The sequence below is a fragment of the Drosophila subpulchrella genome, chromosome 2L, assembly GCF_014743375.2.
Source record: "Drosophila subpulchrella strain 33 F10 #4 breed RU33 chromosome 2L, RU_Dsub_v1.1 Primary Assembly, whole genome shotgun sequence".
NCBI classification, from domain to species: Eukaryota; Metazoa; Arthropoda; class Insecta; order Diptera; family Drosophilidae; genus Drosophila; species Drosophila subpulchrella.
The window spans coordinates 16,496,812-16,510,897 of NC_050610.1; the positions used below are offsets into that span (position 1 = coordinate 16,496,812).

Sequence of the window (14,086 nt, forward strand, 5' to 3'; positions counted from 1 at the left end):
TGGCGCTCAAACTGTAATCCATGGGACGTGAAACTAATGGGTGAAGACTCAGTCTCAGCTGCTTTACTATGCCAGTTAGCTTAGCCCCGTGCCCAGAGGCCTTTGTAGCCAGCTTGGCTCATGCAAGTTTGATTAAATCAATCAGCGCACAAAAGCATCTAACGGCGACTGACAGTCGTACATGGCAACTCTGAATGGGACTCGGTTTCTGGCTCTCTGGCCTTTACCAGATACTTATTCTATGGCCACTTTAGCTACAACTGGCTGTCGAGTTCTTGTCCCCAGTCCGATGCTCCTGCATTGCTTGGCCATATTCGATGAGCTGGAGCTGCATTCGTAATGCCGAAGCCGGATGAGGAATTCCAGGTGAAGACATCAGCGGGAACAGAACACGCACGACATTAAATTTATAGCCACATCGAGAAACCGCACAGAATTTGTAGAATTCGCGGTTGCATTACAGCCTTGCTAGAGAATGTCAGGGGAAGGTTGCTTCTCCTCTGGGTTCTTAAAGAAGTTTTTCTATTTTGCCACTAAGCTTTAAGTATTTACATGAACAAAGTTGGTAGTACAATTTTATAATAAGAAATGTTGGTTTCATTTCAGAAGAGCTTTAATACCATGTAAATAATGATGTGACTAAATTTTACTTCGATAATCTTTTCCTATAGTTATATGTCATTTAAACTGGTGAAGATTGTGTAAAATTTAATTTAGGCAAAAGATTTAAAACATTTGTATTGAAATTCGTCTAATATAGCATGTTCTTTTCATGTACTTGGCAAAAATCATAATTTGATATAGTTATAGTTATTATATTTGAAAAAATGTCCAGACATATTTTCCCAAAATTGTATCTTACCCTACTCATTTACTTATATAAAATCTAATACTTTTTGTTAGATTAATTTTAATGGTAGAGTCTTGGGCTATATTTGTTAAATATTCTATTTTGTTTTTTGATATATCCGTTTTATCTTTATAATAGAACACCATTTTGGATCATAGCAGTACATCACCTGTTCAAGCTCCTCCTGGGGGGAGGCTGCCAGGGTCAAGGATCCACAGACCACTCCTCCCACCCCCGATCCACTGATCGGCGGACACGACTGCCGCTTAAAATCCCTGCGAATGGCCAGTTCGTACCAGGGAATCATCGGCTTGCTCCTTAACGTGGTCTGACATCCGATCTTGAAGTCCAGCGGATCCATATACTCCGGAGCCATTCGATTCAAATCGCTGACGGCTGCCTCGGCTGAGGCGTAGATGTTCCCGGCGGACTGGTTGCCGCTCCTGTAACGCCAGTGGCCCCCAGTGGCCATATCCAGCATTGATCCCGTTGGCACATCCAGGCTGCGATGCAATCCTGCGCCCATGCTTTTGACCCGCATGTGACCCAGGGTATGATAGCGTCGGTCTACGGCATTCGGGAGCATGGGCATGGCACTGGGCATGACCAGCAGTTCGTCCTGGTCAATGGTCACCAGACTGTGACTCGTGCCTGACCTCTCCAGCAGCTCGGCACTGCTGCTCCTTTGGGTCACGATGGGCAGCTCGTAGAGATTGAGGCGCGGACTGGTCGGCGGTCGCATGGGTGTGGCATACATCTTTGGCTTGGCATAGAGACTCTCCCGACGAACTGGCGCCGGCGGGGGTAATCCTGTGGGCGAACGCGGTGTTTCGTTGAGGGACAAGGTCAAAGGTCGCCGGTTGCCCGTCGAACCCACCGAATTGTGACGCAGTGTTGGGGGTCTAAGACGCGGGCAATCTCTCTCCTGCATATCGAAACTCATCCTGGGCGTTGGGGAGTAGCATCCCCGTTCGGAACTGTCGTAAGAGCTACGAATTCCACTATCCAATCTCCTTTTCGGACTCTCCGGTGCCGTGTACAGGAAGATGGGCTCCTCCTCACCAGCCGTATTATAATCCGGTGTCTTCGGAGTGGCACTACTCTGCAGGGAGTCCAAGGAGAATCGGGAGTTCTTCTTCACATTCTGGTAATCACAGGGCATACTACCCCCGCCCGAGGAACTCGAGGCATCCGAGAGGGGGCGAAAGGCCGAGGGATTGGTGTAGATGGGTTCCAGATCCCCGATGGTGGGAGTTCTCACCGGTTTGGCTCTGGCGTAAATCTCCTCGGGCTGACCACCCGGCAAACTGTAGTTACTCCTCAGCGAAATGGTCCTCTGTCTTCGCTGCTTTTGCAAAAGCGGAGGTGGCTGGGAACCATTCTCCGATTCCGCCCTTATTGAACGGGATCTGGTCAGTCCACGGGCTCGTATTGTGGCATAACCATCGTATATAGGAGCCGATATCGGCGAAGGAGGCGGTCGACTACTCGTGCTGGCTGCCGACATTTTGTGTTTTCACTATTCTATTATTATTTTTCATCCAATTTCTGGCTATTCCTCATAGGGTTTTCATGTTGAAGCGTCTATGTGTTGGTTCACTTTAAACATTGATTAATTGCTGCGGCATTCAAATTGAGGTTTATCATTTATAAGCAAAAGGAATATAACGTTTGCCCCACTCGCGCACTCGATTGTTCATTGCTAGGGCCCCCCATTGGGACTTAAGAGATAAGACTGCATCAATCATTTTTAATTGAAGTCCGGATTCATAAACTGAAGCCGCCCGTTCGTCCAATGAACTCGGCCTGTCACGCCCCGAACTCTAATAACTCCCCATCATTCCCCTCAGTTTGAGTCGCACTCGTGCCTGTCCCTCAAAATTTGGTTCGTTTCTATGGCCAACTTGTCTCATTAGCGCCTAATTAGCATCTATTTCACATGAGGCACGATGCGTCGGGTTTTTGATGGACTTGCTCTAAAGAAAAATGGAATAAAAGCGAAACTATCGCACCTTGGACCACCTTAATGGAGGGCAGTCTAATGGATTCGATGACTAGTTAAAGGGAAAGATCGTGATGAAACTCTGAGTGGGTGTTAAATTGAGTGGGAAATGGGTTCGGATGAAAAGGAAAGTGGTTCAGTAAAAGGTTTACAACATAATTTATTTTCGTAACTCTTTTAAAACATTTAAAATCAAATTGTATTGAATTCCTAAGGAATTTTTATGTACTTATTATTGTTTTTTTCAAAGAATTTAATATTTGTAGATCAACATTGGTACATAAAAACATAACTCGCTTTATCCATATTTTCCCCTAGAACTACATCTCATATTTCATTTTAGCTGGCTCTCCGGAGTTTTATTACTTTTATCATCTGCCTGACACATTCGACTGACACAAACGGGCACTTAAACATATCTATAAGCATGTGGCATCCCGAGATCCGTTGGAGTCGCCACATGCCCCCATCCCATAACCATACCCATTCCAAATCCGATTCCTAAGGCTGGGACTGGCTGTCAATTGGTTTGTCGGTTCGACTCGGTTCGTTGACACTTGGGAGCCACGAAGGAGTTCTGGTTCCTTGTGGGGCTGAGGATGGGGATGTGTATGGGGATGGGGCTACATATAACACCACAACTCGATGACTGCCGGACTTTTGCCATTTTGCCAAGCGTCTGGTTAGCTGACAGAGGCAACAATAACAAGGAAATGCAATAAACAACCATTTTCTAATGTCATCAACATACTACGAACGACTGTTCAGTGTTTCTACTTTATTGTTGTTGATTTTCTCTATTTTTCTATTTTTTTTTTTGGTTTTTTTTCGCAGCTGTGACTGGACTGGGAAGTGACTGGGGAGTGAGAAGTGGGAACTGTGACTGCTCTGGACAGTTGCTGTTGTTTTTAGCGCTGCGTGAATTGGCTGTAATTGTTTTGATTGCAGTTCATGGTGTGCTACACTCGGACTTCTCGGTTTCTCGGGGCTTCTAATAAAGAGCAACTTTAATTGCGGGTTTGGCTTGGAGTGACGATGCTACGGAATGTGTATCATTTCGGAATTGCTCAATGTGGATGAAGAAATTAGTTAAAAATTAATGCTCTCTAGCTATCAGAGTAACACTCTGAACAGGAATTATCGTTGGGAATTACTTTAATAATAACAATTTACGACAAACTAGTTATATTTAATAAGCAATCAGTCGGTTAGAAGGAAAGGAAATATTTGTACTATTCTGGTTTGTATCTTTATAAAAAATCTAAAAAATAATATGTTCTTAACGGAGCCACTATTAACATTGTTATGCGAGTTTCTTAGCTGTAGAAGAAAGTAGAGAGACTATAAAATAGTCACATTAAGGGTAATAAATATTGACTACAAAGAAGAGCTTTTTATGCCAATCTGCATATATAAACCCTTCTTCCATTGCCTTGAAACTATCCATGCAATCAATCAAACCTTTCAATGTAGATCTTGCCGAAGATTACAGTGTGAATCACCATATAGGTACTTACACAGCCAGACATAATGTTGCAGTGACTTTGCGACAAAGTATAATATTTATGGCCTATGCAAAACCCCAGTAAAATAGAAGTGGAAAAAGTCTAGAGTGAGTCACCCTGCGGTTTAAAAAGTTTGAGCAGGACTAACCGCAGTTTTGCATGCACTGACAGAGTGAAAAAATTCAATCAACCCAAACGCGAATCGTGCAAATTAATTCGAACAAAGCGAAAATAAATCAAATTTCGTCAAAATTCAATAACTTCAAGCACCCACAGGGCATCAGAAATGTTTGCGATTTTTCCTCTTTCGAAATTCGACTTTTGTGGGTCATGTGGGCGTCTAATTGTAAGCATTTTTGCATTTTTGCATTTTTTTCGCCTCTTTTTCGGCTTTGTCTATTGAAATTTATGCAATTGCAGCTTGCATTGGCATTTAATGGTTCATTTGGTATCTATTGTTATGCTAAAAACTAAATAAAAATTGAACTTTGCGGCTGGGGTAAATGGCAAGGGTTCAGACTCGACTGGTTTCCAATGCGGAGGCGGTTGTTATTTCTTATTTCTCTGTTTTTCAGTTTATCTGTAACGCACCTTTGACAGCATTGACAACTTTCGCCGAAATGCAAAACGCGGCTTGGGAGGCATTCGCAAACTTATCGCGAGTGTCTGTCGCAGTCCGTCTAGATTTCCCCGCTTTTCCTGTGGGCAGGCGGCTGAAAAAAGGGCATACTCCCAAAGTCTAGACAACGAGGCTGCCGAGTCTGCCTTATCAGCGAGCTGAAAATCTCTAAAGGAAATTGCCTGAGACTTGGACGCGACAAAAATATGTATATTCCAAAGGCAGTGCTTAAACATAAGCAGCTGACTGACAACTCTGAGTTCAGGGGGGTAATTTGATTAATGTGTTTAGGAAATGGAACCAAGTATACACATATTTGCAAAATAAAATGCTGATGATTAAAGCGTGAACAGCCTGAGGCAAAAAGAGCTCAGCTCAACACATGTTCTCAACTCAACTCAGAAGATCTGGGGGTCGCCTGAGAAACTATTTTTACTGATGATGCTGACATTGGTACTGCCATTGATCGATTTTTTCGAGCAACGCAATTGGCGGGCATAAAAACTAGTTGGCTAATTGTGTCAGGCACAAAATATCCAAAATATTCTGATTGTTCAATGGCAAAAACTGGTTAAGCAAAGAAGCAAACAAGAAAAAAACAAACTTTGAAGTGCGCAAAAACCAAAAGCTGACTTGGCCTGTCAACTGCATAGTTAAGTAGCTCACTGCTGTTGGGGCGGCAATTTTGACAGGTGGAGGTGTGTGGTTGAAAATAATTTTGGGCTACACATCAATTCACTCGAGTGCCATTCAAATTCGGGGCTTTATTTGCCTCCATTCGGCTGATCAAGAAGTTCCATCATTAGATCATTCAAGGTGTGTACAAGTAACAAAACGTGACAAGGGAACCGTAAAGATTATTAATTAAGCAACAGCAATTTTATGCCCGCCTTTAAAGTGTTTTATGGCTCCTATTTCAATTTTATTGAAATTAGCGATAGAAAAATATGTCTGTTGACAGCGGCGGCGCCTAAATTGCCAAAGTTTCAAAGTTCCACCGAAAATCGGCTTGCCTTCGGGGCTTATCATCGAACAGTTATCGCGGCGAGCGAGCTGCGATCGTAAAATTATAAATTTATGTATTTATGCAAAAAATACAAGAAAATAACACAACAGAAAATAAAGCCAACAAAAGGGAGCGCCAGCGATCTACAAAGCTAAAAGTATTTAAACACATATTTTTCTTAAAACTTTAGGCTGACTTTTATCGGCCTGCATTAATTAGGCACGAAACCTGCTGTGTGAGAGGGTCAGCAAATAACAGAAGGGGCTAAGCCACCGTTGAGAGCCGAACTCTGTACACTGACATACAAATTTTTACAAAGTAAACGGAACTTTAAAAGATATTCCTAAAATGTATGATTCTAAAATTAATTTTTGAACAAAAATAAAATATGACAAAAACACGTTTTAAAATTGAATCACATAAAATCTATTACTACTATTCTTTAAAACCGAACACTGCATTATTGTACTCCTTTTCTTTTTGAAATACTTAAAAAATTAACACCTACTAATATAACAACTTGGAAATTCTTAATATATCCCAACTTAATAGATATTGCCTATCAGTAAATTAATTATTTTCCCTCTGTGCGTTATAGCAACGTGGAAATTCCTAATGCTTCCTAACTACATAGATATAGTTCCAAAAGTTCAGTAAATTAATTATTTTCCCTCTGTGCAGTCTGGGCCATCTGTCTGTCTTATTGGGGATTTTTTAGCGGGTGGATTTAGTGCGAAACCGGTTTGCCAGTTTTGAGTTTCTTAATCGGCCAGAAGAGCGAAACCGACACAAGACGATCGCGGGCCGTTCTCCACTTCCTCACTCGACGCACTTGACAACCGCATAAGCACTTTTGTGGAAATTATAAACAATTGAGGCTAATTTAAGTTTTTCTTTTTCTCCGCGTTTTTCTTCGCTCGGAGATGTGCAACATCGTATTCGTATCGCAGACTATATAACAACATTAGCCATGTAACTCGAGAGGATTGTTCGAATGGGGAAATGAGTTTTTGCGTCAGAGTGGTTTATATATAGACCTAATGCATTTCATTAAGAGTCACTTGAGGCGCGAGATGCTGCAATTGCAGTCGAGTTTGCTATTCAATGGGGGTGGAAATCGCCAGCCATTGCATAACGAAGGTCAATTCGATGAATATAAAAGCCTGAATTTCTTTCAAATAGTCTATACACTAATGGCTACGTAAAACGAAATAGGAAAAAAAAAATAATTAAGGATAAGCTGAGATAATATCCGCTTTATGAGATAAGAAGACTGCAGTTTAGTCTTAAATTATCCATGCAGTATTTGAGCCGTTAAAAGATAATCGGATTTCAGAGAGCTAAAAAGTTGATAGCTGTGAGATAAAAATAACTGCAAGCTAATCTCTGCTTTCAAGATAGTGTTTCTTTCATGACTGGCAATTAAAAGTGTTTGTCTATCGCTGATAAAACTATATTGATAAGATGCAATGTGAAGATTATTTTCAAGCTGATTTTTCTACTTTTCCTTAGAATTTTGGTTAATAAAAGCGGCACTGTAGAGTCCTTATTAACTCACTTCTTCAGTTGGAAACCATTTCCCCTCTCGCTGATATCTTTCATCTTAGTAAAATGCTACAATGGAGGTGCCACCATAGAATTCCGCTCCAGCAGCAGCCTAGGCTTTTATAATATTGTCCATTGGGCTGCATGTTCGACGGGCATAAACAAAGTCGACCCCCTAACCCCGAGCCATTACCCGAAAAAAATAAAATCCAAAGCCCGAAAAATACGAGAGAGGAAAACTTTTTCGTTATTATTATTATTAGCGCTGAAGATGGGGGTCTCCAGATACAACAGAGGCCGAAAACTCATCAGCATAATCAACAGGGGGAAAAGGGCGGCAAATGTTGCATGCAACATGCACACAGCCTGATTACCGACTGACAGACTGATGTGCAGTTGTCGTCATTGTTTTGTGTGTATACAATAATTCCAGATATTGTATTCCCCCCATTGTAGTTGTCCCTCAAGTGGATGGCCATCCGCAGATGTGAACTGGGAAGAGCCTCTCCCTCGAGTTGTAATTACGAAGAAGTCGAGTGGAACTGCAAGTTTCAGTTCCATTTCCAGTTCCTCCAGGACAGGGCTCACCGAAAATTTCAATTCAGGCGCAGCCTTATCGCCATGCAAACCAATAAATTTCCAATTGCATTTCATTAGCTTTAAGCATTTCAGACCAGACTGACCAAGACAGGCTGATAAATTGTCTGCTGACGTGATTTGTGTGCCAGAGACTCAACTCGATTCCAATTTTCGAGGGGGCTATCGTTTTGATTAGATTTCTTGACGCTTGCTTCTCGTATTTTTCGTTATTTTTATGATTCCACAATGGACTCCTGTTCCCATTTCTGTTTTGGATCTTATGCAAATTTTCCAGTTTTGTTTGAAAGCGAGATGGAAGTCGTCTGAAGTCTGGTCGATGTTTTCTATGCGATTAACAAGGTCTGGACATATTGATGGATGTTTTCAGATACGCCATCTGCTTATCGAATGGTGTGAGTGTTGTGTTGACTCGGTAAATCAAGTGAGGAAAGTCAATTAAATGGCCGCCAATCGAGAAAAGTGTTCAGCAAGAGCCGGGCTCATTTATTAAATCGCTTTAAAAAGAAAATTATATGGTACCCATGGTGCCTAGCGATCGTTTCAATTTACCAAATTGATCCAAACTCATCTACCTCGCTGAGAACAAGCATAATTCTGGAAGAATGATAATTAAATTTTCAAGAACCAAAGGGAGCGCCTTCTGTGGAAACTCGAGCACTAAATGGAAGCCCCAGATAAGAACAGGGCTGGGGAGTTGCTCTTTCCGAGAATCATCATCAAGTGGATGTGGATGTGGATCTGTGGATGTGGATGTGGAGCAGGCGGGGCCGAGTCTGATGCTCGCTCAATGGGTTCAGTGTTTGTCAACTGCAATTAGAAATGTGTGGGGGAATGGGATGCATCTGCCAGCTGCCACAATATTAGTTGCAGCTGATTAATGATTGAAGCGCATTCCGAGCTCTTTAAAGGTGCCACTCCTCTCGCTTAGCCGAACAAAAAGTAGACAAAGGGCGACTTTAATGCCCGTTTATTGAGTGTCGACTTGGAAACAAGGACCGCTGCGTCCTTCTGAAATGCAGCAGCTGCCGCATGTTGCACATGTTGCCAAAGGTGCAGCTCCAATTAGCCAGCACACGCCGCTCGGGAAAGGTGCAACGATAGGGTAAACATTTGGAAGGACGGCCTTGCCTACTCGGTAATTTGCCCAATGCGAAGGGTTTTACCAGCACTTACGTAATTATTATATTAGCCAGGGGTCTTTGGAACTCCTTCTATTGAATGAGTTGATGCTGGACTGTATTTACTGGACATTCAAATTGGTTAATAATAATCAAAGTTCTCTTTTATTAAGTTAAGGGATCACAATGCACAACCCCAACTTAACTAATTTAAAAGAGTAAAGGCTTCTAAGACCAAAATGATCATGATCATCTTAAGTACGGTAGGAACAAAATAATATTGTACCATGTTAAAGCGGCAGAAAGCATTTATTCTGAGGCAATTTTCTTAACTATAGAAAACCATCATTAAATATGTGAAAATGTTTTGTTTTCAAATTATATCTTTTACTTTTCCTTGTCTGTTTTTCTTTATTTTCCTCAGCTTGTTTCATTTTCCCATGACAATTTTCTTCATTTTTTAATAGTTTCCTCTAGACAATCGTTTCTCGTTTCGTTTTGATAATTATCATTTCTCTTGGCCGTGCTTTAAAACATAATATTTTTCGGCAATTAAGAGAGACGTTGAAGAACCCTCGGCGTAGCCCTAACCCTTTAGACAGGTAGCGCCTCAATGGGACTCTATTTAAGCATGCCAGACATGCGCCCTGGGTCCCGATATCTGGGATTTCGTGGGTCATTTGCCCGAACAGTAGCAGGCAAATCGATGCGGGTCACAGGTTCCCTGGTAAAAATACGCCCTTTAATTAAGCACCCTCATCCCACTCTTTCACCCATTTCTTTAAGTGTTTCTGGGCTGGCCCTGTGTGCAGAGTACATATGTTTACCGGGCTGATCAAATATTTACATGGCATTTACATCAAGCACGGAAAAATGCAAATCACCCGACAGGGCGACATACTGCCAGATGGATGGATGCAGACTGTTTGGCGGCATCCAAAGTCGGTAGAGTTGCAAGGCATTTGACATCGTTTTCCTCTTCCTCAACTCAACTCAACTCAACTCAACTCTCGACAAACAAAATTGGAGTAGACACTGCCATTTCCAGAGTACCTCAATCAGAGAAAAGTGAGGAAAATTGCTGCCTTAATATCAAGTCGGAAAAGTCAGGTCTTCAGGGAAAGGCCGGCGATCCTTAGATACTTTCCTGATAGCTGCTGCGAACATGTGTATCTCAGATTGCCCATCGACCGTTTGGCCGGAAATTGTTATGGACTTGTGCGATCGGCGATCCGAGGCGAGCTAATTGAACTGGAAAACTTGAGCAGTTTTTCCTTCGACAATTTTCACACTTTCTCGCCAACCGAGTAGTTCAAAGAGAAACGGCTATTAGAAATCAAAAAACAACTTCAAAGTTGACGCCTGTCGGTGTGCGAAAAATTACAAATTAAAAACTAATTTTCTTTCCCCAACCCCCCAAAAACTCCACCTCTGATTTTCAGGCATGACTAATTTTGATTAGCTGCGCATGAAAATTTATGCACAGCAGCGGCGTAGTGGGAAAAATCAATCTTCATCAAGGATGCTGGCAAAAGTGCGCTGAAAGAGCTGCATAATTAATTGCAATATTCTTTCAATTAAAATATTTTGAGGGGTTGTACGTTGTTTTCTTTTTGGGATGTCAAAGTCAAGCCTCATAAATCGTTTTCATTGAGGGGGAGTTACGGAACGAGGACTCCCCTCCAATAAGAATGTATTACACATCCCTCGAAGGATATAGGGATGAATGGAATGATGGGAACCGTAGCATTTTCCTTTCTCTTCCTGTTCCTTTTACCGATTTTAATTGATCGCTTTCCACGCACGCAACGCGAAAAGCGGTATGGTGAGGGAGGGTGACACCTCTCGGTATTTGGGACAGCTGTGCCGGAAAACAGAGAACCCATATATCCATATGCGAGGGAGATCCAAGAGGGAGTTTTTCCTGGATTATACTCATCGATGCTATATGCCAGTACAGTCAGAGCTATTTGGCTTGTTTTTGATTGGCCTGCGAGATGTTGAACCGAAGTCATTAGCGGAAAATCAATGAAAACAAAGGAATATTTGTTTGGCAGAAATTTGGCAACATCGTAAAGCATTTCCCACCAGCGTTTTGAAATGCAATTCATGGACAGACAAAAATACTCCAGTTTCAGTGGGAATAACTTGAACCGAACGACTGCGACCAACGAAAAAAAAAAACCTAATAAAAGTTCACAATGCAGCAGACAAAGTCTTTTATTAGCCCCGCATTTTTGGTTCCCCCTTTTTGACATGTTTGTGCAATTTGTGTGTAGGCTACTGTTCGACTCAATTGCATTGGGACATGGACGTGGTTGGGAGGGTGATTTACGGTTCGGCTTGAAGATCATAAAGTGATATTGCTTGTAAGCGTTGTCGAGGGTGGTTGCACTAATGGAGTTTAGTAGATGCTATCAAAATGGTAGTTGTGAATGTGAAGGTATAGGGATTTTTATGGAGGGAAAACATGCAAATGATCGGAAGTATCATAAAATTGAAAGCCTAAAGAGTATTTACATTTTTAGGGTAATGTGTATCTATATTAATATATAGGGACTTCTTTCCTTTCTTAAAATGAACACCCCCTTTTGATCACCTACGCCTCTGTCTCAACGGGACTGTGCAACCTTTTCATCACTTGCATATGTAGAACTGAACTCAACAATTTGGCCAACTCATTTCGACATGCTCCATTAAACGTTTTGGCCATTGTAGCACATCTCCCTGCACCTATGGAAATCACGATGGAGCCCGTTTAATTTGTATCTATTTTGGTGGATGAAAAAGAAAACAAATAAATGGGTAGTGAAAGAGTGTCAGAGTAAGGCAGCTGAAATGGCAGATTTTCCCGGTGGCCATAAGGTATTTTGCTGATTTTGCAAGTATTTGCATGGCTCAAGTGACGGAGTAACTCTATAGTAACTCTCACAGGTAATGAGATACAAATACCCTGGGAATGGGATACCCTGGCAATGAACATTATGAGTGGTTTGGGCCATACAGCTTCCGCCTGGTTTATTTGTGCGGCAACTTGTACGTTTATTTAGCTATCAGTTTTTATCTCGTTCTCTGGTTGTTAATTTAAGCAATTGTAGGTGAACTTTTCTGTGTTATCTTTCTGTGTCAGCAGTTTTTTATTTTTTTTGTTTGTGGGAGAACTTTTGCTGACCGGTTTGAAATACGCTTATTTATCCATTCATTTCAAGGTGTATTTTGTTTTTTTAGCACGTCACAAACACGTTTCTCATTTGGCTTTGGTTTTTTTTACCATTTATTTATAGCTTTGAAGCTCTGCTCAATGAACCTTTTTAGCCCGCGTAATTCTGTTGTATTTCTTACAAATCTTCACTTCACTTCACGCAACACTTCGGTAATCAGTTGGGTAAATAACCGTGAGCGATCACGCACTAGCAGATACACGACAACCGTCAGATACTCAGATACTCGGACTGTGGGATTCAGATACGCCCGGTATTCGACAGTACGTACTGCTCCGTCGGCAGTCGAATTGAAACACAGGTCTTTGTATTTGTGTTTGAACGTAAGTGTAAGCGTAAGCAACGTAAGCAAACGTAAGCCACTACGTAAGTGTGGAGAGAGCGCAAAACTAAAACCCGCCGTTGTTGAGCAAGATCAGTTTCTCTCCAAGAGAGAGAGATGAGAGCGCTGCGACCAGCAGCATGTTGCTACTGTCAGTGGCAACATGTTGTCTGCTAGTTTTAGAAGCACCCTGTAAAACTCCTATATTTAGTGCGTTTCCATCGACTCCAAATGCGGAACTGAACATGACACACTCGACTCCAAAAATCCTTTGGCAACCACTCCTGCCACGACGTCGACTGCGCAGCAGCAGCTGGGAAATGACGCCGACTTGTCGGCGACAAAACAAATAACAGAATCCAAAGGGAAAAACAATGTAGGAGGGGGTGGATGCTCTAAAAGTTGGGTAGTTTCGGGACCGGGTCCTTCAGTTTTTCAGGGGCGCTACTTCAAAAGAGTCGCACAGCATAGGCTATCACGCAATGCGGAAGCCACATCCCGAAAATAGCCCCTATACTCCAATTCCCAGGCGTGTGAAAAAACTGAATTACTATAATTATCTGAGCCCTGAATTGGATAATGTTAACGCAAGGGATTTTTAATTTGACACAAAGGAATCCAAAATAATTGCAAAGTGGGTTATGAAAATTATATGGTTCTTTGAGTGATATGTTAATAATACAAAGGGATTTTTATTCATTATGGAAAACTTTGTTATGAAAAGGTAGGTATTCCAGGATTATTAGATTAAAAATTGTATTCCAGACATGTTAATAATTCCAAGCATTTAAAAACATTTTTAAAAAAGGTTTTTAAAAATTATTTACTAATAAATCTTTGTTTTTTCCAGTATAGTCAATTATTTGAAAGCCCATTATAGCTGGAACATTCTTTTTAAAAATAGGTCAAATTCTAGAAAGAACTCTATATTATTTTATAATCTAAAATACCCGAAATTTGTATCAAGACCTTAAATTTTCTTTTCACCTTTAAAAGCCAGAGATTGTTCTATATGTCAACATGTATTTCTTTATGAAGACTGCCAAAACTTTTTAATCCGCCGTTCAATGCGCAGGGGATTTGGTCTGTCGGCATGGTCTGATCCAGGGCATCCTGCAGGATTGCCACAGACCAAAGTCAGGCGCCAATGTGGCGGCACTGCCGAAGTGTACGTATGTTTTGCGGACCCTGTCGCAGTCGACGTTTGCCCCATCGACGACCCCTTATTTAGATGTGCGCAAAACTATGGAGGGCGAAAAAAAAAATACAGACGCAGCTTCCTTGGCGGCCAGGACGAC

The 14,086-nt window shown here is 41.7% G+C and overlaps 1 protein-coding gene across 11 annotated transcripts in view; it reads right to left on the bottom strand.

Annotated features, from left to right (window-relative positions):
- The window catches only part of LOC119547588 (protein sickie), a 180,591-nt gene that overhangs the window by 14,340 nt on the left and 152,165 nt on the right, over positions 1-14,086 (bottom strand). The window contains exons 1-2 of one of the 11 annotated variants that reach the window (XM_037854507.1): positions 12,588-12,751; positions 1,020-2,469 (exon numbers count right to left, since the gene is read on the bottom strand). The exons of 9 other annotated variants lie outside the window; for them this stretch is intronic. In XM_037854507.1, coding sequence (XP_037710435.1) covers positions 1,020-2,357 — 1,338 coding nt within the window. In that variant the 5' untranslated portion in view covers positions 2,358-2,469; positions 12,588-12,751. Of the gene's footprint in view, positions 1-1,019; positions 2,470-12,516; positions 12,752-14,086 lie in introns of those variants that run through there. One more of the 11 variants, XM_037854506.1, reaches the window with a different exon arrangement.